General features: G+C 33.4%; 1 protein-coding gene across 1 annotated transcript in view; it reads left to right on the top strand.

Annotated features, from left to right (window-relative positions):
- LOC145247370 (5'-nucleotidase domain-containing protein 3-like) overlaps positions 1-27,500 on the top strand; it is a 293,359-nt gene that overhangs the window by 88,333 nt on the left and 177,526 nt on the right. The window contains exons 8-10 of the mRNA XM_080109050.1: positions 6,547-6,607; positions 10,740-10,842; positions 17,470-17,571. Of these exons, the coding sequence (XP_079965176.1) occupies positions 6,547-6,607; positions 10,740-10,842; positions 17,470-17,571 (266 nt within the window). The remainder of the gene's footprint in view (positions 1-6,546; positions 6,608-10,739; positions 10,843-17,469; positions 17,572-27,500) is intronic.

Genomic DNA, 27,500 nt, shown 5'->3' with positions numbered 1-27,500 from the left:
TTTGGGTGTTTTTTTTTTTCGCGTTTAAATTTTCCAAATAAAAAATTGTTAATACTTTCCGCATTTTTTTACATGGTTCATTTCCGTATTACGTTTAAGTTATTTTAACGCAATTTTCTCACAAATAAATCTACATAACCCATTGACACCCATAAGAGCATGTTACAATGTATAGTTTTACTGTGTATGTCTTCAGCGTCCCAGTTGTTTTTTTTTTTTGCGTTAAAATTAAAAGATTTATCAAAATTTGAATTTAATTTTAAGTATTATGGTATCTGTTCAGTGTACATTTACCTATAAGTATGGCAAACCATTTATAATTCAAAAATAAACAATTATAAACAGAACGACTCATAGAAATCTATATTCTTTTTTCATTTCAATATACTTTCATAGAAATGTTTCTGTCACAAAAAAACTATTTTCTTTACGTCGCAAGCATCACGCTCATACATTAATTCCATAGCTCATATAACATACTGACCCAACTGGTCACGGGTAGTCTAGTTAAATATTATTAATCAAATTAGCATATGCGGTTTTTTGTTAAAAAGATATAATTTTTGTCACTACATGAATGCCAGAAAAAAAAAAATATATATATATTTGTTTTCACAAGTGACGGCATGGTCCTTAACAAATTCGTCCACGGAATTTCGAACACTACCGCCGAATTGACACACCACACCACACCACAAACAATATTGTTGAATCGACACACCGATTCCCAAGCAACACCAAACAATTTTGCTGAATCGACACGTCACGATACGAAGTGCAAAAATGCTAGACATTTTATCAGAGCAGTGTATTGCAACCACCGAATCGCTTATTGGCTAGTTTTTTAGAGACGTTGGGCAAAACTAAATCATTGCTTTGGGGTAAAATGGGTGTAGTTCATTAGTAGACTTGATTTGTAATCGAAAGGTCCTGGGTTTGCTTTTCCCTGCAGGTAGGCCCGACTCCTATGCTTGTGCGCTTCCGCGCATGCTCAGCACACTTTTCCCTGATCTCAAGATCACACAAATGACAATGCTGGGCAGGCTGTTTCCTCCTTCGCTTTAAGGGTAAATGCTCAGGAACTTCCTCAGTTGTGCCTTCATCTACCTTATCATGAAATCCTCCCTGCTTTGGATCATTTGGTGTGTCATCTTCTGAGGAGCTTTCTTCATCTGGTTGTTTGTACAGCAGTGGGGTTTCACCATCTGATGATGCCAATTACATAGGCATGTTGGGCGCACATCCTTTATGTGGCATGGTGTTCCATTAACTGAGATTGAGTGTTGACTATTTATTTTTGTCACTGTTCCTGTGCCGAACTGTGTCATGCATCTTCCCCATGGATGCTTCACCCAAACCACATCTCCCTCCTTGTATGGATTAGCAATTGTAGTGTTGGGCACCATCACTTTATCAATACCCTTAACACGAATCTTTAATTGTATAGCACATTCACAGGTGCTGTCATGGCCATCTTAGGCGTGACGTTGTGCTGGTACATTGCTTCTAAGATCATGCACTTTGTTCTTGCTGCAATGTGTTTTATTGTGCAATCAGACCTCTCAATTCTGTTTCCGGAGGGTACGTGGGCACACCAAAATCAAATGTGCACACCCCACATCTGTGTAAAGTCAGCAAATATCTTTCTGCAAAACGCTACACCATTATTTGTGAGCAATTCAGTCAGTGGCCCTCTTTCACAGAATATACTTTGCAACTGCTTAATGACACTAGCAGAATCCTGTCTGTGCAACTGCCTTCAAATGGCAAAACAGCTGGGCCACAGTCTATCAACGTCAAGTACAACTGAATGCCAAAAATGGGTTATATCCACAGCAATCCTGCTCCAGGTTTCCAGAACATCAAGCCTATCTAGCTTCTAATGCACCAGGGCTGGATCTATGGGCTGGCATTCTTTGCAATCCCCAACCACCGACCGCACTTAAGTTTCAGTTATTAGTGGATTTACTAACTTAACAAAGTACTATGTCTTTTTCACACTGGGATGTCCACTAGACCGATGAATCTTTGTATCTGAGACACGTGTTCATGTTCAGCGGCTACAGCACACACCAGTTTCCTGAGTTCTGTCGCTTTACGGATCTCATTTAATCACCGCTGTGGTACTCAAGTAAGTTGGTCAGCTCTATTATCGTGAAACTTATGAGCCCTACATCGATTATTAGTGCATATTCCAAGGCCAAATCTCGGAGCGTGGTGAGGTTTATATTTCCGAGGCTGCTTTGGGGTGCACTCTCATCTGTCCGAACAAGGTGTCAGTTACCTACCGATATAAACAGGCAGAGTCCATTCGTAAATGGTTTTGGCTTTCCACTGTAATGCAAGGTTGACACCTCACAGCACACCATCATCATACAGCATCAAGCTCAACTAAATTTATGTGTTTGTCTTCATGCACTGCTCGGAGCCAGCTTGCGTCCTCTGCCACGGAACCATTGCTTTCCACAACCATGCCTGTATGGAACTAGCATCGACCCACACTATAACATCTTCTCCAAAGACACACCAGTCACCTTTAACTGGATCATCGTGGGCTGCTCTCAAACAAATGTTTTCGATCATCTGCACTAAATAAATAGAATAAAGTCTCACACTTCATCATCCCATCCAGTCGTCATTATATTTGCTCTTCGTTTTACAAATGCTGTGGCGATGCATAACCAGCCACACACTGGGAAATGACCAGTCAGTTTCCAACACACTGAAAATACAATTCGGCGAATAAGTTTATCAGGTACTGCTGGAAGGTCACTTCCACCCCATCATAACAATTTTCCGTGCTCCTCCTGGACATGTAATCCCAATATGTGTGAGCCCATTCTCAGCTGTTCTGGGGTCTTGCTTTCCAGACCAAACTTCTCCAAATTTTCCTTGACACGGGTTGCAGAACACATACTTTCATTCACAAAATTGTTATTAGTATATGAAGACGTAGACACGTTTATAGTCTTACCCTGGCTGAGGACGGTATTAATAACGTTAAGCCCAAATCCGAGGCGGGTAAGACAATATCGCTATTCCTTGATCTGTTGTCGCCATTCCCTCAATTTTTGCAAGCAAACATCCGTGTTGATCATATGAATGTCCACATACTTATTTAGCTCCTGATAATCCATAACGGCAGCATTTACTATTTGTTCTCCTGCACGACAGCCACGAGTGGAATTAGACCTTTTGGGGGCTAAGTTTGTCCTGAGGATATGGCAGCAGACAACCATTATTAATCCACATCTGCAGTTCGTGATCATATTCCTCACGAATTGGTGTTGGGGATGGATATTCTGCAAGTCTATTTCTCAACGTAAGTGGAGGTTGATTGCCAGTCCATTTCCATAATGTGGTTCCGAGTGTTCTGTTCATACTCTGCAGAGAAGTCAAGCTCAGTGATGGTGATAGCAGCAAAATTGGTCTTGCTGAAATGTGGGAAGGTCACCTCACCTTCACTAGACACAGCTACTCCTCCAAGTCGCTTGATTGCATTAAGCCCAAGCAAAATATCAAATCCCAGTAAGTATCCATCCACAACCAAGACTTCTATGCTAATGCTCCACGTTGCACCAAAGTTCACTTGCACCATTCCTATTCCACAACAGCTAATTGTGCTTCCATCAGCTGTGAGTACCAGAGTCACATTCCTCATTCATTCTTTGCAACACGACTTGCGGACCAGTGACTGTGTGCATCCAGTATCTACTAGAGTTGTACGCAGTAGTCCATTGACGTGAACAGTGATAACTGGCAATGCACCATTTGCACCAGTTTGAGGGATGAGATTGGCACTGAGTTCTCATCCCCTTGCTCGTTTCTTGGACAAAATCTGGCAATGTGTCCTTGCCGCTTACATCGGTAACACGTGATAGGTTGTCGAGGCTTGACATCTCTTTCCGTCGCACTATCCAGTAGGTAATTGCTTGCTCTATGATTGAGTCCATTACACTTGTAACACTGTTGTGAAGTGTCCGTCTCCTTAGGTGTAATTTGCTGTGGAACTCCTGTGCAGTTCTTTAAAATGGCACGAGTGCCCGCCAGCACGTGTGATAGATCTAGGTTTTCAATCTGGGATGATTCTCGTAACAAGTCATTCCCATGCCCCGGTAATCCAACACATTGAAGGCATTGATCCGATTCGCCACCAAACAGAACCGCAAGTTCTTCCAAAAATACGTTGACTGTTTAACTTGGTTGGAGGCGGCATGCTGCAAGCTACTTCCATGTAGTGAAAGGATCCAAAGCAAACGCTGTGTACAGTGTTTTCTTTATACACTCAAAATCGCTTTTCGTCACTTAATTGCTGATACACAGCATATGCACTGCCTGATAAGCACATTGGAATGGCGCACTCGATGTACTTCACCCCACTCAGCTGGCATATTAGTTCAGTTTTTTCCAACCACTCCACTACTGACTGTCCGTTTTCTCTGCCATCAAATACAGGTATAAGTTCTGGATCAAAGGCCATGATAGCACAGATAGTTTGTTGCTACACAAGGTAGAGAGAGCGCCAGAAAAAAGAAAATATATTGGTATATAAACATATATTTGTTTTCACAAGTGACGGCACGGTCCTTAACAAATTCATTCACGCAATTCCGAAGGCTACTGCCAAATCGACACACCACGCCACAAACAATATTGTTGAATCTGCACACACGTTCCCAAGCAACACTAAACAATCTCGCCTAAATGTCTATTAGGCGAGATTGTTTAGTGTTGCTTGGGAACGCCACGATACGAAATGCAATAACACGAGATATGTACTCAAAGCAGTGTATTTAAACTGCCAAATCACTTATCGGCTTGTTTTCTGTTTGTTCATTGGGTGAAACTAAATTGTCACTTTTGTGTAAGATGGGTGTAGGTCATTAGTAGACTGTATTTGTGATAAAAATATCCCGGGTTTGACTTTCACTGCAGATATGCCCGACTTGCGTACTTCTGCGCAGGCTTGGCACAGTTCTGTCAGTGGTTCATGCATGCATGGAAATAATTGCTTACTGTTGGACAATTTCAATGTGTGTCCTCTGGATTTTACTTCAGCACACTTTTCTCTCTCCTATTTTAATCACCAGAGCAAATAAACATTGCTGAGATGGTATGACACATATCATTTATTCCTCTTTCAAGTTTTTACAAGCTTTATATGAAAGTATTGATCTATAACAGTTATCGATCGATAATAACAGTATTGATCTATAACAGTTATCGATCGATAATAACAGTATTTCGTCTATCATGCAAATATAAAATTATTTCACTTTCATTGAATCTCACACATTTTATTTTTTGGTAAATATGAAAATGTTTTTTTTAAATTTGAAATTATTTTATTAATAGTTCTTATTTTTACAGTCCTCATATTAATTTATCAAATTAATTTATCAGATTAATTTATCAAATTAATTTATCATATTAATTTATCATATTAATTTATCATATTAATTTATCAAATTAATTTATCATATTAATTTATCAAATTAATTTATCAAATTAATTTATCAAATTAATTTATCATATTAATTTATCATATTAATTTATCATATTAATTTATCAAATTAATTTATCAAATTAATTTATCAAATTAATTTATCAAATTAGTTTATAAAATTAATTTATCAAATTAATTTATCAAATTAATTTATCAAATTAATTTATCAAATTAATTTGATAAATTAATTTATCAAATTAATTTATCAAATTAATTTATCATATTAATTTATCATATCATTTGATAAATTAATATGATAAATTAATATAATTTATCATATTAATTTATCAAATTAATTTATCAAATTAATTTATCAAATTAATTTATCAAATTAATTTATCAAATTAATTTATCATATTAATTTATCATATTAATTTGTCAAATTAATTTATCATATTAATTTATCAAATTAATTTATCAAATTAATTTATCATATTAATTTATCATATTAATTTATCAAATTAATTTATCATATTAATTTATCATATTAATTTATCAAATTAATTTATCAAATTAATTTATCAAATTAATTTATTATATTAATTTATCATATTAATTTGTCAAATTAATTTATCATATTAATTTATCAAATTAATTTATCATATTAATTTATCATATTAATTTGTCAAATTAATTTATCATATTAATTTATACAAATTAATTTATCATATTAATTTATCATATTAATTTATCAAATTAATTTATCAAATTAATTTATCATATTAATTTATCAAATTAATTTATCATATTAATTTATCAAATTAATTTATCAAATTAATTTATCAAATTAATTTATCATATTAATTTATCATATTAATTTGTCGAATTAATTTATCATATTAATTTATCAAATTAATTTATCATATTAATTTATCAAATTAATTTATCATATTAATTTATCAAATTAATTTATCATATTAATTTATCATATTAATTTGTCATTGATTTTACAAATAAAAATCATTATACATAAATTTTTTCCATTCAACACATTTTCAAATTTTCATCTTTAAAATAAACTCTTTTTGAATTGTTTTCAGACTGCTGTCCAAGATATTCACTTATCTGGTTTGCTTCACCAGGAAATAATGTCAAATTTGGGTAAAGTATCCTTTCTTTTCTTGTCATATACATATGTGTGTGGGTGTATTTATGTATGTATGTATTTATATATATATGTGTGTGTATTTATATATGTATGTATTTATATTTATGTGTGTGTGTATATATATATATATATATATATATATATATATATATATATATATATATATATGTGTGTGGTGATTGTCACTTCTTGACAGAAGAAGACCATCTTTCCCTTGCTTTATTGTTGATTACTCATTCATTAGGTGGAGCACTTTTATACCTGATATGGATGTTCTCATGTGAGCTGACGTACCTTGTATCAAGAAGTTGATTATACACAACCAGATGAGGTAGGCTGGACATCTGACAAGGATGGACGACGATAGATTGCCAAAGCACCTGTTCTATGGTGAAATTACACAAGGAAAGCGTCCACAACATAAACTGAGGAAATGCTTTAAGGATAACATCAAAGATAATCTTAAAGCTCTTGGTATTGACGTGTTCAGTTGGGAAAGTGCTTCCAATGATCGTAAAAAGTGGTGCTCCTTGGTCTATCATGGCTGTGATAGTTTTGAGAAGAAAAAATATGAGCATGAAAAAATTAAGCCTGATATCCGGAAGAAAAATCTGTCAGATATATCAGGTCTGTCGGAGGATTTCATGCAGAACCACACCTGTGATTTATGCGGTAAAATGACTTTATCCGGAGCTGGCCTAGCTAGCCACAAGGAAAACATTGCAGGGCACAGATGTTCTGTTTGTTCTGTGGTCTGTAAATCGAGTGGAGGCCTGAAGCGTCATATGAGCGTCCACAGTAGAGCAGCACCAGTTGGCATCCCTCAATCTCAGCTTGTGTGACCTTTGCAACAGACTGTGTAAGAGCAGGGCTGGTCTGAAGAGCCACCTTCGTTCCCACAGAAAATAGGAATTGAAGCATCTTGATCACATCTCCACATGTATATATGTATGTGTGTATATGTGTATATAATTAAAAAAAAAATTCAAAAATACATGAAAATGAATTAGTAATCAACAATAAAGCGAGGGAAAGATGGTCTTCTTCTGTCAAGAAGTGAAAATCACCACACACATATATATATATATATATATGTGTGTGTGCATGTGTTTATGTATGTATGTGTTTATATATGTGTGCATGTATTTATGTATGTATGTATTTATATATGTGTATTAATGGTTTGGCAAGACCAAAGGGAGGCAATCAAGCAAAAACCTGAAGCAAAATTCATCCCAAAACAGTAAAACTAAAGCTGGCTTACTAGGACACTATAAATGTATGCTAATTTGGGCATATTTTATTGGTTTGAAAATATAGGTTCTTTTTAAACAATTATCATAAAATTATAACCATAGAATAGTATTATAATCTGCTAAACGCCTGCAAATTTTCATGTAGTTTCGGCCCATAGAACCAAAGATATGAGCATTTCAATATTCAATTTGGCTAAGAGTATAGATATATCCATATATATATATATATATATATATATATATATATATATATTACTTTTGGGGGCAATTTTATAAGATCGAAATCTCGACAACTACTTTCAAATTTAACAAATGAAGGCTCGTTGGAAAGCTAATGGCCTGAATTGTGTAGTGGGCTATGTGATATTTGCTCTTAAGGTCGCACATTATTGTTTTAAGAAGTGTGAGATCACTTTTATATATTAATTTAACGTAAAATAACACCCACTTCATGGCCCCATTGGCTCTAAAGTGAATATTCATTTTATGTTAAATTAATTTAGAAAAATAATCCCCCACTTTATAATTTCTTCATACCTTGATAACTACTCGTTTTCTTGGATTTTTACTGTTATTTTTGTTTTCAGCGCCCTTGAAAACCTATGATAGTGGTAATTTTAAAGGATTTTTTGTGATTGTAAAGATACTGCACTAATACTTCAATCATAGTTATTTGTTTTTCTAGTTTTGCATATGAATTACAAAATATCTGATACTACCCCAAAACCATTGGCCTTGATGGAGTGGAGACAAAAAGTTGCTGCTACGGTTTCAAATGATCTGAAATAACAGCAAGAGGAGACTTGATTCCAAATATTTCTCATGTGTTATTATCTCCTCTCTTTTGGAAATAGGGTACGATTATGAATATCTTCTTGGAAGCATTTGATGAGTAGTTGTGTGCTGCTTTCGATTGTCACATTTGTTGTGGTGATTTTTAGCTCCACTTGACAACAGACTTGAAACAATATGCAGTTCCTTGCATTGCCATCTCAAAGTTTCTTGGCTGTATGTTTATGAATGAACTTTTCAATTTATCTTTGTATCTCAACACTCCTTACTCCATCATCGAGTTCATTATACATCAGCATTTTGGGAATTCTCTCATCGTTCATTCTCAATACATGGCTGCCCATCGGAGCTGCGACTGCATAAGAAAGCTCTCAATTCCTGTAATACTACATTTGGAAAATAAATTGAAGTTTGCTACCTTATCATGGAGAGAAACACTACACATTATTCGCAGACAAATCTCGTGGAAGACATTAAATTTGTTAATGTGCAATCAATATGGTTAACACAGTAGCTTTGTACACATTGATTTTAGTTTCAAGTCTAAACCTACGCTCATCCCACAGTTGATGCTTAGGTTTTCTAAATGCTAAACTGGCTTTTACAATTCAATTAGTAATTTCTTCATTCAGTGTGCAAGATGCATTAATTTTGCTTCCCATATAGATAAAAGATTCCACATCTTTTAGGCTTTTGCCATCAACATGGATAGAGATTTCAAGAAAGCAATGTACAGGTGGATTCTGTTTCACTCCAAGTGAAATATCACCCTGGGCTGTGTCTCATCATATACATTGACAAGAAAATGTGCACTAACCCCAAGTTCCCTGGCTACACTCTGTCCAGTGGTGGACCCTTCAAAGGTGACCAGATCCTCACTGGTCACTCGATAATACCGCTCAGATTCTTAGAACACAAAACATGCACAACCCTAAGTCTGTGTGACAACAGTTTACTTTGGTCAGGCAGACCTGAAATCAATTTGACAAGCAATCAACAAATAAAGAAAAACCAACAGGTCATTTTTCTTATAAACAAAGAAATAATATTCACTGAAAGTTACAAAACTTTAATTATGAATAAGTCTCTGACTCAAGATGCAAATATTCGGGGATTGGCGGCTTCCATTAGTAAAGTTATGGTGAATAACTCTAAGTCTGGGGGCTTGTCTCTGCACAGTATAAATTCAGTAGTTTGGTGCAGAATGGGACTTAAATCAGAGGTTCTTTTTCTCTGAATCATGTGACCCCTCTGGCATTAGACAAAGTGTGTCTTAAGTCAGGGGCTTCTCTCTAACTGATGTGTAAACCCCAAGCAGTTGGCAGAGTGTGTCCTCAATGCTATTTTTGCCTTTCATTATGTTGAGAATCAGGTGGGCTTAACCCCATCTCTAATTTCCAGAATTTCATTTCTTAGTTCTCAAAAAACCAATCTCAGGCAGTTTTTGAAATTCGAAAGCTCTAAAAAAATGTTTCCTTTTCTTCTTCTTCCTTAAATCTATAATCTCTGACTGTAATCCTCAACAGGAGGGTTCATTGCCTTCACTTTCCATTGAGTCTCTACTTTTCACCATCACTAACATGGGAGGGTCCTTCCTGTTTTTATTTCATTTGCATAACCAAGGGTTGTTTTCCAAGGGCCATTTCATATGAAAAAAAAAAAATAATAATTTGGTTATCTTTTTAGGGTGATCCAATTCCTTGGACAATAATTAATAGACACTTGACTTTTTATTTGCCATCTTGTTTTTTTCTTATCCAAAGAAACTCATAACATCTGACCTAAATTTTGAGTGACCCAATAATAAATTTTGACCACCTAGTTGTTTGGCAATAGAATCTATTCTGTTTGTAATTCAAAATTTATTTTCTGTAACTTATGATGTGCAAATACTACCCGTATACAACTGGTCTCATTTCTATGCTTCAAAATTATGAATTTCGAATACTGGTAATGTTTGTTTTAAAATGCCAAACATATTTTTCTGTTTTAATATTCTCTTTGTTTTAAAATGCCAAATATATTTATATTTGGCATTATTTGATTATGAACTGCATCAAAAAAATATATTTTTTAGGAAAATATTTGCAGAAAGGTCCAGAAGTTTTGTTATTGCTTCAAAGACTGACAGAAGCTAATAAGAAATTGTTTCTTATTACAAACAGTGGATTTCCATTTGTGTAAGGCCATACTTTTTCTTCCTTTTTTTTTCGTTTTACTAACAATTAAGTGAAATTCTTTATTTTTAATAAAACAAATTTCAATATTTTTCAAACTTTTCTGTATTATTTCAATTATTATTTTGACTATTCTCACTTGCAACATTATTTTCACATTTTGCTCAATGCAACCAAATAAAACAAATAATCAATTCTTAAAAGAATTCTGAAATATAATTTCTAGTTTTGGAGTCTGTGATAAAAAAAGGTATCTATTTTTAACTTTCAACATGATATAATCAACCTTGGAAACTCTGATGATTTAATACTGTGAAGAGCAATATGCTATTTAAACTAGCATTATCTTATATAGGTTTATATTCTTTCTAAGTGAAACTGGAATAGGGCCGACCACTTCCCTAGATGAGTTCATAATTAACGGATACTCAAATTTAACAGCTAAATCTGACCCCCAAGATCGCCATGGGCATGGAATATGTGCCTACATTAAGGATGGCTTCCCGTGTGGCAGGGATATCTTTAGAGAAGATCCTAATTTACCCTATATGTGCTTCAGGGTTGCACTTGCTAACACCACTGCATTTATATTTGCCCTCTATAGGCCCCACAACAGCGGAGTTACTATCTTTAAGAACATATCTGAGAAAATAGACCACATACTGTCTTCACATCCCTCGACTAACATCCACATATGTGGTGACTTCAACATCCATAACGTGGAATGGCTGACCCATTCAAATAAGACAGATGATGAGGGGAGGTTTTGTCATGATTTTGCCATTGCTTATGATCTCACTCAGATTGTTCGCGAACCCACCTGTGTGCCCGATACACCCGGTCAATATGTAAGCCTCTTAGACCTTTTTCTCTCAACTTCCCCTGAGCTATGTTCATGTTCCATTCATTCTCCTCTAGGATCCTCCGACCACTCCGTCATATCAGTTAAGATAAAAACAAAATGTAAGAAGCCCCCAGACGTACCCCTCCACCGTACTGTATACCGATACTCTATGGCTGACTGGGATAGCTTCCGTACATTCATATCTGATTTACCTCTGCACTCCATGTTTAAAAAGGATGTGTCCTCTATAGTATCAGATCTGACCGAATGGTTAATTGTAGGCATAGACCAATTCATACCATCTAAAAAATTCCAACAAAAACCTAACAGCCAGCCATGGTTCTCCCCAGAATGTGCTGCTGCTATCGTGCACAGAAATCACTTTTTCCATAGCTACCAACGTAATAGATGCATTGAGACTAAAGCTGCTTTCAGGTCTGCCAGCAACCACTGTAAAAGAGTAATAAAAAATGCAAGAGAGCTATATGCCCAGTCTGTTAAATCCAAGGTAGCTGATCAGCAGCTTGGATCCCACCAGTTTTGGCAAATAACAAATAGGATCCTGAACAGAAGTGTGCGTTCTATCCCAACCATTATCAATGGACCAGAGGTCATCTCGTCAGCGTCAGACAAGGCCAAACTATTTGCAAAGAACTTTGCAGCTAATTCTACCCTATGCGACGAAGGCCATCAACTCCCCATATTTCCTCTTATAGAACAAGCTAGATAACATACAAATATCCGTGCATGAGGTCGCCAAGCTAATAAAGAACCTAGATTCCAGTAAAGCAACTGGCCCTGATGGCATCCCAATTATAGTGTTAAAAAAGCTTCAACCAGAACTTGCTCCCATACTTACGAAACTATTTAAGCGCTGCCTTAAGGAGAAGTGCTTTCCGACTCCCTGGAAGACCTCATCAGTTTGCCTTGTATTTAAGAATTCAGGTGATAAGTCATCTCCTTCTCAGTACAGACCAATAAGTCTCCTGTGTGTTATGAGTAAGTTGCTGGAATCCATATTAAATAGAGAAATAGTCAACCACCTCAGCAGGAATAACCTTCTTATTGACACACAATATGGTTTCCACTCTGAAAGATCTACCGCAGATGTGCTGACGGTTATATCCCACAGGATTAGTGAATCTCTTGACAGAGGGTTCCTTTCTAGGGCAATTGCTCTTGACATATCAAAGGCCTTCGACAAGGTATGGCATAAGGGTCTACTTCACAAGATTTCCAGCTACGGTATAACTGGAAATGTTTTCTCAATCATTAAATCATTTCTCTCCGATAGGCTCATAAGAGTAGTGGTAGATGGACAAAAATCGGAGGCCTGCAATATAAATGCTGGAGTCCCTCAGGGGTCAATCCTGGGCCCAACTCTCTTCCTGATCTACATCAATGACCTCCCTAAACACATACTTAAATCATTCGTTGACATCTATGCTGATGACACGACCATCTACGGCAACACATCAAAGGCTGTAAATGACAAAGTTCTCTCTGATTCTCTCTCCTCTGATCTCGAGCGCGTGGTTCAGTGGGGGAAGATGTGGCTGGTTACCTTTAATGCATCCAAAACCAAACTCCTATCCTTACATCATCAACGCTCTGATCCCCAGCTGGCATCAATTGTGATGGATGGCTCTCGTCTTGGTGAGGCCCCGTGTTTTGACAAGCTTCTGGGTTTGACCTTTACTCCTGATCTGAAATGGAACACGTACATCAAGTCTGTTGCCAAGGTCGCTGGAAAGATGGTGGGATCCTTCTACCGCTCGAGAAGATATCTCACTACTGATGCAATTCTCTATCTATATAAAAGCCAAGTACGTCCAAGGATGAAATACTGTTGCCATATCTGGGCAGGAGCTGCTAAAAAAAGCCTATCCTGCCTTGACAGAGTACAAAATAGACTTTGTGGCTTAGTGGGGGATGCCCTTTTCTCTACCCTGCAACCTCTCTCCCACAGAAGAGACGTTGCGAGCCTGTCCTTGTTTTATCGTTATTTCCATAGCAGATGCTCGTCTGAACTCCAATCTCTGGTCCCCCCTCGCCAATCTTTCACAAAAAACACCCGTCTAGCTGAATCCACTGTGAAAAATTTCCCCCACTCTATATCTGTGCCTAAATCAAAACGCGGATTCCATGAACAAAACTTCTTTCTTAGAACTGCACGCCTGTGGAACTCTGTTCCGTCTGCCTGCTTCCCTCCGGACTACAACTTGGTTGTCTTCAAGTCCAATGTTAACAAATTCCTAATGAACCGCCCCCTTAAGTAAACATTTCAGCAAATCTCCTCACTAACGTAATGTGCTTGCAATAACCCTTATCCCTGAGTGGCTTCCGGACCTTGATAAGTGGTGATCACTGTGTAAAAAAAAAAAAAAAAAAAAAAAAAATATATGCCAGGAAAAATGAATAAAGAAAATCAGGAAAATAGAGGAGGAATAAAGAAGTTGTAGTGAATAATCGCATTTCTGTTTATATCAGCAAAATGTAATCGAAAAAATTATTTTAATGCACAATAATTTAAAATTTAAAAAACTATTTTTATAAAATATATTTTATAGAATTAATTTTTAAAATAATTTTTAGGCTTGAAGTTTTTTACCCAAAAAGGTAGCATGAATTCCTAGTTACAATCATTGTTCCATTTTATTTCTTACATACATTTTTTTCTTCACTTTTAAAAAATTTATTGAATGAATTATATTTGAGATATCTCGAAATCATTAAAAAAAAAACAACACATTCGACTCAACACTAGTTTCTTTATCTTTTACTTCTGGATGAATTGTAAAAAGCACATTTTTTTTTTTTTTTTTTTACAAAATGCTATTATGTAAAGTTTATAGTTCAGTGCAAAAAATAATTTTAATTTAAAAACGTTACAATTTTTTTTATTAAACAAAATGTATAAACAAAACAATGTATACACAAAAAGTAAAAGTACATAGTTTTATTTATAAAACTATAATAAACGTAAAAGGTACATAGTTTCATCTATAAAATCTTTTTATAATAAACGTAAAAGGTACATAGTTTCATCTATAAAATCTTTTTATAATAAACGTAAAAGGTACATAGTTTCATCTATAAAATCTTTTTATAATAAACGTAAAAGGTACATAGTTTCATCTATAAAATCTTTTTATAATAAACGTAAAAGGTACATAGTTTCATCTATAAAATCTTTTTATAATAAACGTAAAAGGTACATAGTTTCATCTATAACATCTTTTTATAATAAACATAAAAATACATAGTTTTATTTATACTGCGAAGGACAAAAAAGAACGTGAAAAAAAATGTAACGTCTTTGCTGTTGCATACATCGCCAAACCGGAAGTGATGAATGTTTAAATTAAGGCTAGTCAATCAAAAAGAGGAGATGACTTTGGAAAATATTGGCAAAATTTTTTTTTCAGAAATTGCGAAAGTTTGTCATTTTTTTTTTTCTTGATGAAAAATTTAATCTTTTTATGTATTTACAAAAACAAAACGTTTTATATGAAAATCTGCATATATTTTGTTTATAATTTAGCTCAAAGTAAAAAAAAAAGAAGCAGTGTCAAACCAATATGTATCCTTTTGGTTGCTTAGGATTCTGGGGTGCTTCAAGGATAAATGATTAATTTAAAAGAAAAATGTTTACAGAAAATATAAATTTTTAAAATATCTTTTACACAAGTAGAAATGTTTTATGAAATTTAACAAAAATAAAATACTTCATAATAATAACATTGATTAGAATTGCCACAAAGATTAAAAAAGAAATCATGAAAGCACTTGTCTTCAAACACATAGCTAACAAAAATTCGACATGTATTTATGAAAAGTTTCTGTTTCACATTTTAAATAGTTTATCAAATAAAATTCTTTTAACCGGCTTGCATTTTTTTTTTTTTAGCAAAAGCTGTATTCCAGATTTTAAATAAGTTTTTTTGTAAAATAAATTTTTACATTTTTAAATGTTTACTTTGTCTAAAGAATGTGAGTTTGAAAAGAGTTTGAAGAATCACTGCAGATGAGAGTAATCATCACAGACATGATTACAACTACAAAATATATCGTTTAATGCAATTGCATCAAGTTTGTAAGAAAAATTAATTAAAAAATTCATCAAGTCTGAGAAAAGACTAGATTTTTTTTAGAAGTCACCAACAAATAAATTGATGAAAACAATAACTAATTGTCCATTTTGTAAATCTGATAAACACAACAAATAAAAAATTTATTGAAATTGTTTAAAAAGAATGAATGATTTTTCGAATGAATGAAATTTTATGAGCAACATTTACCATATTCTGGAGATTTAATGGAATCATTCATGAAACTGAGAACATAAAATCTGAACAGAATAGCAGAAAATGAAATAAACAAGTTGGATTAAAAAGTGTGACCCCAGAAGGAAATTGCCTTAACTACAAACGCCAGCTGTAAATATTCAATAGCTGGAATAGCTTATAACCAGAAGAAAAAAATCTAATGATATTTTCATCAAGAAAGTTGAGAAGTGCTTAATTTTATTATTCAAAAACTTTTGGGTGGAGTTCAAAGTTCAAAGTTTTGGGTGGAGTTCAAAGATTTTAGTTTACATTTTCCACGAGAAAAGAATTATTATAAGATCAAGTATAATAATAAAGTTTAATAAGATTAATGACCTTTAACATATAATATGTTGATGGAAATTTCATATCTGGTTTCATTAAAAATTAAAAAAATAAAAGTGTAGTGTTTTGTAGATAATGTATTAATTCTAAGACTGACATATTATGTGAATTGTACAGGACCAACAATCCAAAATAAAGTAACTTGCAGTAATAATTTAGAGGAATCACCAGAAAAAAAACGAGAAAACTCTTGCTAAAGTGTACATGACAACAATATATATTCTGGAATCTATACAAAAAAGGTTAAAGCTAGAATGTAAAAAAAAATAAGGAACTTTTATTCAAACTAAACCCTACTGTTGACTTGTGTATAGACCCTGCATACATCAATAGAGCACTACTATTCATATGATTTGTATGTTTCATTGCTGTAAGAGTAATATTCTTTAAAAATGGAGTATGAAAAACTCCTCTTCTATTGATTTCACATCATTCGTCCCTTATCCATGAGTCAATGAGTCGGATGGTTTTTTTTCACAATCTTACCAATTCTAATGCTTCAATACATCAACTGTCTATAAATTCCACTCTGTAACAATCTTATCATTTGCTTGTTTTCCTTGACTAGCCAACCTTTCTGTGATTCAAGATGCCTATGCTTCTGCAATGCTTTATCTAGGTGTGTGCTAAATATGACCAGAATAGCGATTTGTTCTTAGAATAACTTCAATATTGACTAAATGGAGTGCTTTCAACAAATCCTCAAACCTAATGCGTTGGGTTTGGTCGGATTTCACATTGCAGATCAATCTGACTCTGATATTGGATGATGCTCCAGAAATTTGTTATGAATTTGTTAATTCGTTAAAAAATGTATGTCACCGTCATGTACACTTTAGCAAGAGTTTTCTCGTTTTTTCTGATGAATTATGGAAGATGGAAATCAATGGCAAAATCTTGGGCAGACATTAAAAAGTTTAGTATGCTGACACTTTGCTGTGCTAATAATTTCATTTGGAAGAAAATTTTTGAACAGATTTTTAATTTAAAAATTATTGTGTGTGTATTTTTGGATAAAAAGATAGAAAAAGTTTTTTAATCATAATTATTGAGAGCCAAATTATTTATGGCATAAAAAGAAGGTTGATTGCATTCACTGATTTCTTTTGGTAGAGATGCTGGGATGCGTTATATAGTTGGACCTGATTGGCAGAGCCTCTTTGATGTTGTTATCACAAATGCCAGAAAACCCAAATTTTTTAATGAAGCGACCAGGTAAGAATTATTGTTTGGATAATTCTTTATCCTAGTAAATCTGTTGAAAATCACCATTATTGGCATCTTCCATGGAAAAGAAATTTATATCAAAAATATTAAAAATATATTCTAAGCAAAAAAAAAAATGCATTTTTTTCATCTTTCATGCAAGAATTTCAAAGAGTAAAAAGACAAAATGGTTTCTTGATTAACGCACAAATAAAATAGCAGGAAAACCATAAATCATAAACTTGACCTATCAAGCAAAAGTATTTGTGTAAAAAAATTACAGAAAAATATCAAATATTCATTACTTAAGTATGTGTTAGAATTTCATTATTTAAATCTTTTTATGTTTTTTTAATCACTAGCGTAGCTAAGTGGGTGGGGGGAGTGACAAAATTTCCCCCCCCCAAAAATTTTTTCAACCAAACTAAGGTGCGAAGATAGTCGGAAATAGAATTTATTTATTATATATTATGTAATTTTTAAGTTTTAGTTGTAAAACAAATCTTTTTTTAGAATATTACAAACTCTTAAATAGAATTAATTAGTCATTGAAAAATCTTTTTGCGGATTTTTATTGAAAACTCTTAATCCTGTACTTTTGAAATCATTTGATGACATTCATTTCATTTTTAACTGTGAAAAAATTAGAAAGAAACTATTATATATATATATATATATATATATATATATATATATATATATATATATATATATATATATATGTATAATAGGACAACAAGTATATGAAATGAAGACACAAAACTATATATAGGTAGATATAGAATGGATCATTTATTGAATAATGGAATACAGGCAAAATGTGGAGGATAGAAGGGACTGTTTATGCCAGGGCATTTAGAAGTCTATTGCTTCTCATCAGAAGAGTAGAGAAGGTAGCATGGGGGAGATGCGGCGTCTAGCATAAGGTTCATTAGGGATGAAAAAGATTAAGAGGAATTATAGAATGTTGGGGGAAGCTTTATTGAATTCTAAATAAATAAGGAGAAGCTTATTATATATAGTATGATATATAAGAATATATATGGTCTTTAACAGTATTGAGATTAAGAGGTATATGTTTTATGGTTGAATAGGGGGTGTATTGTTGCTGTGTGGTAATTTATTTTAACGGTTTGTGGGGTGTCTATTTTCTATGGAGTGGGTAATTTTGATTAATTTGGAGGGGGGGGGTTATGTCAGGTTGTAAAACTGAAAGGTAATATGCGGCAATATATTTATAAGTTTCTACTGTTATGATATAGGGAGTATGATCATAAGGGGGCAGTCGGAGATTAGGGTGGCAATGACTATGAGTGTGTATAACTTGATGTAAAAGGTTAAGTATACATATTGATGTTAAAATGGGAGAGTAAGGAAACCATAGCTACTCATGAGAGTGGTAAAAATATACCAAATAATAGTAGGGTAATTATAATAGTACGGACGATAATAGTAATGACAATTATAATAATAGTAGTAATAATAAAGTTGAAAATAAATTAGATGTAAAATTGAATATAAAAAAATAAAAATAAAAATTTAATATTAAGGATAATAAAATAAAATAAATACAATAAAAAGTAATTAAAAGTAAACATTAAAATTAAACATTAAATATAATGTTACCAATAGTTGTGATAAAATTAAATTCAAAATTACTGTTAATAACAGTGAAGATGGAGATAATGGTAGCGGTTATGGTAGCAATGACGGGAGTGATAATAATGATATCAATTATAATGATGATTATTATAATAACAATGATGATAAAAACAATAATAATAATAACAATAGTAATAGCGTAAAAACAGTGCAGTAATAATAATGATAATAATAAAGGTAGTAGTAACAATACTCCTACCACTACCTCCAACATCACCACCACTATTACCAACAATAATAATGTAAATACTGTTAATACTAAATTATTAGGGGTGCGTAAAAGAAAGGGATACAGACAAGTGGGAGGGGGGTTAGAATAGCAGGAAATGGGGTTGAGGAGTGAGGAGTGAGTGGACTCGTATAAAATAAAGTAAAATAGAGAATATATATATATATATATATATATAATACACGCACATATACGCATACACATACATATATCCGTATTAAAAAAAAAAAATAGATGTATAATAAGCCGGGAAAGCATAAGAGTTTGGTGAACAAAAGGCCCTTGGGTTTAAATTAAAGGATTGCTTCACTAGGAATGGTAGTTTCAAGTGTCCACCTTAAAACTTTAAATTTCTTGAAGTTCGATTATAAAGGCCATCAAATTTATGTTTATATAGACAGGCAAGGCCTAGAAAGTTGAATACATACTTTCTCATTTATGAACATGAGATACAGTTCCATCGAATCGTCATAACTACTTTATGTAGTAGTTTTAATCTCCAAGAGATCCAGAAGCATAGTTTATAGCAGTCCTTTAAATTTCCATATTTCTCCAAATATTTTTTTTTTCTTTTTTCTCCCTTCTTTTTTTCTGGGGGGGGGGGGTCTTCTGTAGATATTTTAGTCTGTTGAATTCTTATTCCTCCTAATTTGGCTGGCAAAAAACTTTATTTTTTCAACGGAGGCTCTTGTGATGGAAATTACCCAATACTAGACTACTTCAACTGTGTTCAAATCTAGCCCTGTGAGGTGGTTTCTAAGCTATATTTTCATTGGCTCGTTGCATCGTGCGCTAATTGGTGATTTGGTTGCAGTTTAACAGGTGGTATTAAGTGTACATGTTTACGGGGGTAGGCTTTGTTAAACAAAGTTGTTTATGGGCTTATGATTAAGGCAGATATATTGTTAATTAGGCATTGCCAAGATGCAGGCTATTCTAGGTTGGAAATTTATTTAAAATTATGTAAAGGTTGTGTGTTCAGAAGGTGTGCTAATATTTTATATTAAAGGGGTGAAGTTTTTTATGGCGATTTTTTTTCAGATCACGGGAGATTATAGATGTTTTAAAAAAAAAAAAAAAACAACAACTTTCGTTTGGGGTGTTGTCCAATAGTTCTATACTAAGGGAAACGGTTAGTGATGGATATTGTTGCATTTTATGGATGGCGAGGAAGCGCAATAAGCTAGTTTCTGTCCGGTGGTGCATTTTCAGTGGGGTTAATTGCATTTACGTATTTGCACTTTCTCTTGTGCCTGCAATTGCAAATTATCTCTTGTTTTGAATTGAAGATGTTTAATTTTTTAGGTGCCGTTATAATCTCGGTCGCCTCTGCGTTACATAGGATGCAGTATTTAGATCCTGGGCTGTATGACTTGGATTTTCTTAGTATTTTCCATTTTTATGTAAAGTCTATTTTGTTTTGTTTTAAATTTCTTACTAGGTTAGATAGGTAGTTTTTGTTTTAGGGTTCTCCTTTGAGAATGATTGTAAATGGTCTGCAATTCTGGCCTTTATCAGGAAGGAGGATAATCCTATGTAGGTATGTATTATAGGGCTTGTGCGTGGTGTATCTAGAGGTTCTTCATTTATCTGGGGGTGGCCTGAGTTTCTATGTTCAGGTTCTGTGGAGCTTATACCGATGTGCTGTGTGGTCAGTTGTTCAGATTGTGTACTATTGCTTATTGGGTTATGTGGATTCTCTCCGGTAAGTTTGGGCTGTCAGGTTATTAGTTGTCATATTAGGTGGGAGTTCTGTTACTGTACATGAATATATGACGTCTGAGTGCACACAGTCATTCTCCAGTGGGTCGTTACAATTGCAGTTTGGTTGGGCTAGACTAGGGTTGGCATTAATTATTTTCTGCGCTGATTCTATTTTCTTATTATTAGTGCTTATAATAGTTTGTGCTACATCAGGCATAGTTGAGAAGGATAATTTTATAGAGTTTTTACATTAAGTTATATATATATATGTGTGTGTGTGTACACTGCTGCGTGTCAAATTATTAACGAGATAACATTTTTCTTCCAGTTTCCGAAACTTACTGGTAGTTTCGTATCAAAAACATTAGAAACGTTGGCAATGGTGAGCTGCGCGTACTGTGAAATTTTCATACTGTTCCGCGCAATGTAAACAATTTGCACTCGAAATTGGTGAATCCACGGTATTTGAGGTGTGTCAAATTATTAACAAGGCAGTTTGTTTTGTCAATAAAATGAGTCGTAAAGGTGGTTTGGGTAGTTCTGAAAATGGGTACTACCAAAAGGTAAAACTACCCTCGAAATATCGAAAATGATAGGAAGGTACCATCAAACTGTGAAGAGCTTTGTTAAGGACCCTACAAAAGTACAAAGGAGAGCTGATAAAGGTAAATCTAGAGTTGTTCCATGCCGTTTTCTACTTCAAATTAAACATGATGTTGTTAAGAACCCTGGGCAGACAAATTGAGAAGTCTTTAACCAAGTCGGATTGAATAATGTCTTAAAAAGGTACTCTATGTTGACTTCTGAAAGAAGTGGCAAAGTCTCTTAAGCCTGTGACAAAGCCGCCATTAAAGCAACATCACATACAATATATATAATATCTAATATATATATTATGTATAATATATATATATTATATATATTATATATAATATACATATATATTATATATATATTATATATAACATACATATATATTATATATATATTATATATAACATACATATATTATATATATATATTTTAACATACATATATATTATATATATATTATATATAACATACATATATATTATATATATTATATAATATATATATTATATATCATATATATATATTATATATATATTATATATAATATATATATATTAGATATAAAATATATATTATATATATTATATAATATATATATTATATATAATATATATATTATATATAATATATATATTATAATATATATAATATATATATTATATATAATATATATATTATATATAATATATATTTAATATATATATATTATATAATATATATTTAATATATATATTATATATAATATATATTTAATATATATATTATATATAATATATATTTAATATATATATTATATATAATATATTTAATATATATATTATATATAATATATTTAATATACAGTTGTGCCCGATATTATTCATACCCCTCGGATCTTTGAGATTTCTATGAGAATATTGCTCAAACCAGAAGGTAGACAATATTAAAGGGATCTCAAACAATAAATCAAGCATAAGCATTTAATTTAAACTCAACAAATAAATAAATTATGCAAGTTTGAAACATTATACAAAGAAAAACAATAATGGCACTAGTTCAAAATTATTCATACCTCTCTTACTAATATTCAATAGCATGCCCTTTATTCTTAATAACTGCCTGTAACCGTTTTGGATATTTATCAACAAGGTTTTTACAAGCATCAACACTGATTTTTGACCATTCTTCAATGCAGTAGTTCTCCAAATCCCTCAAATTTCTAGGTTTCCGCTTTTTAACCTCAGTTTTCAATATGCGCCAGAGGTTTTCGATAGGGTTCAGGTCGGAACTCTGGCTAGGCCATTCCAAAACATTAATTTGATTATCCTCAAACCATTTCTTGACTATTTTGGCAGTATGTTTTGGATCATTATCCTGTTGAAGGACCCAGTTTGGTCTTAAATGGAGCTTCTCCGCATCCTGTCTAATGTTTTTCTGGAGTATCTCCAAATATTGCTCCTTCTTCATGGTTCCATCTATCTTGACCAAACTACCTGGACCACTAGCCGAAAAGGAACCCCAAAATATTAGGCTACCACCACCATGTTTCACCGTGGGTATGGTGTTCTTTGGGTTGTAAGCTTCTCCTTTCTTCCTCCAAACGTAAGAAGCATCCATATGGCCAAACAATTCAATTTTTGTTTCGTCAGTCCACAAAATACTTGAGAAAACGGACTCTGGAGAATTCACATGGGTCCTAGCAAACTTTAGACGTGCTGCAAGGTGTTTTCCGGTGTGCAATGGAGTCCTTCTTGGTCTTCTTCCTTTCAGACCATTTTCATGCAGAGTCCTTTGCAATGTTTGCCTTGATATTTTTATGCCAGAAGACTCCAGATTTTCTAAAATGTCCTTAGTAGTGGTGGATGGATTTGCATTAACACTTCTTACAATATTCCTGGTGGCTCTAGCAGACAGTTTCCTTTTCCTTCCTCTACCAATCAAGTTGTTTGTTGTGTGGTGGCTCTGGAATTTTTTGATGATGCTCTGTACTGTTGCTGTAGGGACCTCAAATTTCTTGGAAATTGACTTGTAACCTAAACCATCCTTATGTGAATTCACAATTTTAGTCCTAAGATCATTACTAAGCTCTTTTTTCTTCCCCATTCTAATAATTTTTATTCTTTTATTGGTTTTCAGTTGATATCATTTTAATTTCTGAAAAATGCAAAAAACGAAATGAAATTAATCAAAGGTTGTATAAAAGCATTCAAAATAAGAATCAAACAGGAAACAAACAGTCAGAAACTCGATTAATACTGAAAAAATAAGGGGGTATGATTATTTTTTAACATTGCAGATTTTATAAATAGCTGTATATTTCTTTTATTACAAGTATCCCGAGATTTTAAAATGACGAAAATGATCAGAAGAGGTTTATTAAGAATATGTATCAATATGGGCGTAAACAATAAATTCTTACAAAGTTACACCTAATAAACTCAATTTTCAAGGGGGGGTATGAATAATATCGGGCACAAGTGTATATATTATATATAATATATATTCAATATATATATTATATATATAATATATATATAATATATATAATATATATGTAATATATATATAAGATATATATATATAATATATATTTAATATATATATTTAATATATATATTATATATACAATATATATAATATATATACAATATATATAATATATATACAATATATATAACATATATATATAATATATAATATATATTATATAATATATATTATATAATATATAATATATATTATATATATATAAAATATATATTATATATATAATATGTATTGTATATACATAATATATATTATATATCACAATGCGAGGAATGAAATATAGTCGTTGTTGGTAAAAGAAGACGAGAACAAGTGGCGATTTACAAATCATCAAGTACATACATATATGTCTATATATATATTTATTCAGTTGTATTAGGTAGAAATGTCTTACTTGTTATGTCTGCAACAATATCCATTATTAATTTCGGAAAAAAATTCCCTTTTTAAATGGTTGATGTAACAGATCGATTGAAAGCATGCTAGATGGTGGAGCGGAAGTTGGATAGCTGTGTGGGTCCTCGGAGCAAATGTGAGGAGGGGAGGATTTATGTATGGTCTGATTAGGTAATTAACATGTTTATATTTTTTATTTATTTATTTTTATTTATATATTTTTTTAGTTTATAACTTGTTGCTTTAGCATGAGCTTTTGTTAATTTTATATGTTCTCTGGTTTTTTCTTTATTATTATTATTATTTATTATTTTTTTTGCTGATATGTGGGATGTCTTGGTTTATCTAGGTCACTTAGGTTGCAAGTAGGCTGCGCCGGTTAGCTTTTGAAGGATAAATGTAGGGGTGAGATGTGAGAGAGGAGGGGGGGTGGGGTGCGGGGTTGTGCGCTCCCAGTCAGCTGCTGTGTGTTTAGGTTAGTGTTGCCAGGAGTAGCAAGATAGGTGCGAAGGGGGCACTGGGATGACATTCATCGAGAGTTGTTTATTTATTTATTTCCATAGAATTATAAGTTGTAATAGATGAGACTTTTTTTTTCCATTTAATTCTTTATTGTTATTGTTTATTAATTTATTTGTGTTTGTTGTTAGTGTTATACGGTTTTAATAGGTGGGGTAGCTTAAATCAAAGGTTTTTTTATTTTAAATGGATTATGTTACTTCAGTTAGCTATTTTTTTTATTATTTTTTGTTTTTAATATATACTGCTGTGTTAAACTTATTTATTAAATTTCTTTTATTTTTATTTTTTAATATATATATAATTTATATGGGAGGGGGCTTCTAGTAAGGACCTATCTGGACTGTTAGTTGGGGTGTGAGCAGTGTGCAGTGGTGTACCTGTTCTGATGGGTTATGGTTGCAATGGTAAGACTTTGGTGGGAGCCGTATGTAAAGTTATATAATGAATGAAGATCCGGGCTCCAGTCTGTTGTTGAGTTCTGGCCGTAATTTGGATATTAGTAATGATTCCTTTATGCGAAGATTCCCAATATTGCGTTCTGTGGTTAAGATATCAACTTTAATAGATGTTTCTGCAGGTGTTTGCGGAATGATGATGCTTGTGTATGTGTGTGTTCCTTGATTCTTATGTGTAGAGATCTCACGTTGCTGCCCACGTGGAATTTTCCGCAGGCAGAGCATTCTAGTCTGTATACTACATGTGTGCGGTGGCAGATGGTTGCGGGGTATACGGGGCAATTTGCCAATGTGCATGGTGGTGGGTCCTCATTGTGCCTGAGTTTAGAGAGCTTCTGTCTAAGAGTGGGCTAGTTGCATATTGAGACCCTCTCTTCTGATAGCCCTGTGGATAGCCGTTGTGATCTTGTTGCTGAGATGGGGCATTTTAAGGAAGCAAGTATTGGTGGGGAAGCTTCTTACACGTGTTCTCGTGTTCCAGAGGTGTTTAATGACAGTGCTAGGGTATCCGTTTGTCTCTAGGACCTAGTGGAACTGTTTTGTGCATTCTGTCTTGTATTTTGGCTTGCTGCACTTGTTTTGGATGTGGATGATTTCATTCCTAGCATATCCGATAATGGCCTTAGTAGGGAGGGCCGACATGTAGTGTACAAATATACTTCGGCTGCTTTTTGGTAGAATTTAGTAATGAAGGTCCCTTCCTCTGATATTTTTAGGTTGAAGTCTAGGAGTGATAGGGATCCGTCATCGCTGGGGTGTTCGATGGGAAATTCTATGTGTAGGTCGGTAACGGAGAATATATCGGAGATGTTCTCAGCATTGGTGTGTGATGATGTGACGATAAGGACATCATCGACATATCTCGAGAGAAATATGACTGAGTTGCATGTGCTGAGGGCTCAGCGTTCGAGTCTGTCCATGTACGAGATAGCCAGTATTCCTGAGATGCTGGAACCAATGGGCAGTCCTGTAATTTGTCTGTAGGTTTGGCGTTGGTAGGTGAAGTATGTGTTGTCTACTATTATAAGTATAAGTTATGTGTATATATATATATATATGTATATGTATATATATGTATGTATGTATGTATATGTATATGTGTATATATATATATGTATATGTATATATATCTGTATGTATATGTGTATATGTATGTATATGTATATATATCTGTATGTATATGTGTATATATATATATATGTATGTGTGTATATATGTATGTATATGTGTCAGGTCATGTCATGTGCTACTGGTACCATGTAACCCAGTACTACCTGCCTCATGGTCGGGTCACCGGCGACTAAACTGGTTCCCCCACCAGACTTGTTTGGTGAGGAGGGTGGCTAGTCTTCCTGAAGGATTAAAAACAAGACCTTTCAAAGGGCGAATGAACCCTTTTTCGGGGTCAACGGCCAACTAGCACCATGTGTGTTTGTGTGTTGGGTGGATAGGTCTCCCATAAGCCGTGGTGAAGGCAACCTTTCCAGGAGAAGCAAATCTCTGATTTAAAAAACCATAAAGCGGGAGACCAGTACCCGCATTAAGCTGGTCTGCAGTTTAACTTGTTGCTGGCTATCTTGCTCTTGCTTGTTGCTGGATCTCAACATTTTGAACCGAGAGAGAGACTTAGCTGTCGTACAAAGCTAAGACTCTGTAACATCACCTGTGTATAGATACACCCTCAGGCATTTGTCTATAAAATGGTCCTGTGGTGATGGAAAAGTTATGATGCATGGAGGCTTGAAATGCTGGAAACATGTAATAATTGATCTTAATGACCGTCTTCAGTATCATGCCTGCGTGAGCGTGTGAATTCACCAGTAGAACTAAGAAAAAAAAAGAAGTCATTT

The sequence above is a fragment of the Euprymna scolopes genome, chromosome 25 (genome assembly GCF_053919585.1).
Source record: "Euprymna scolopes isolate OS-2025 chromosome 25, ASM5391958v1, whole genome shotgun sequence".
In the NCBI taxonomy this organism is placed as follows: domain Eukaryota; kingdom Metazoa; phylum Mollusca; class Cephalopoda; order Sepiida; family Sepiolidae; genus Euprymna; species Euprymna scolopes.
The sequence above is the reverse complement of the archived record's forward strand: the minus strand, read 5'-3'. Positions and strand labels throughout refer to the sequence as shown.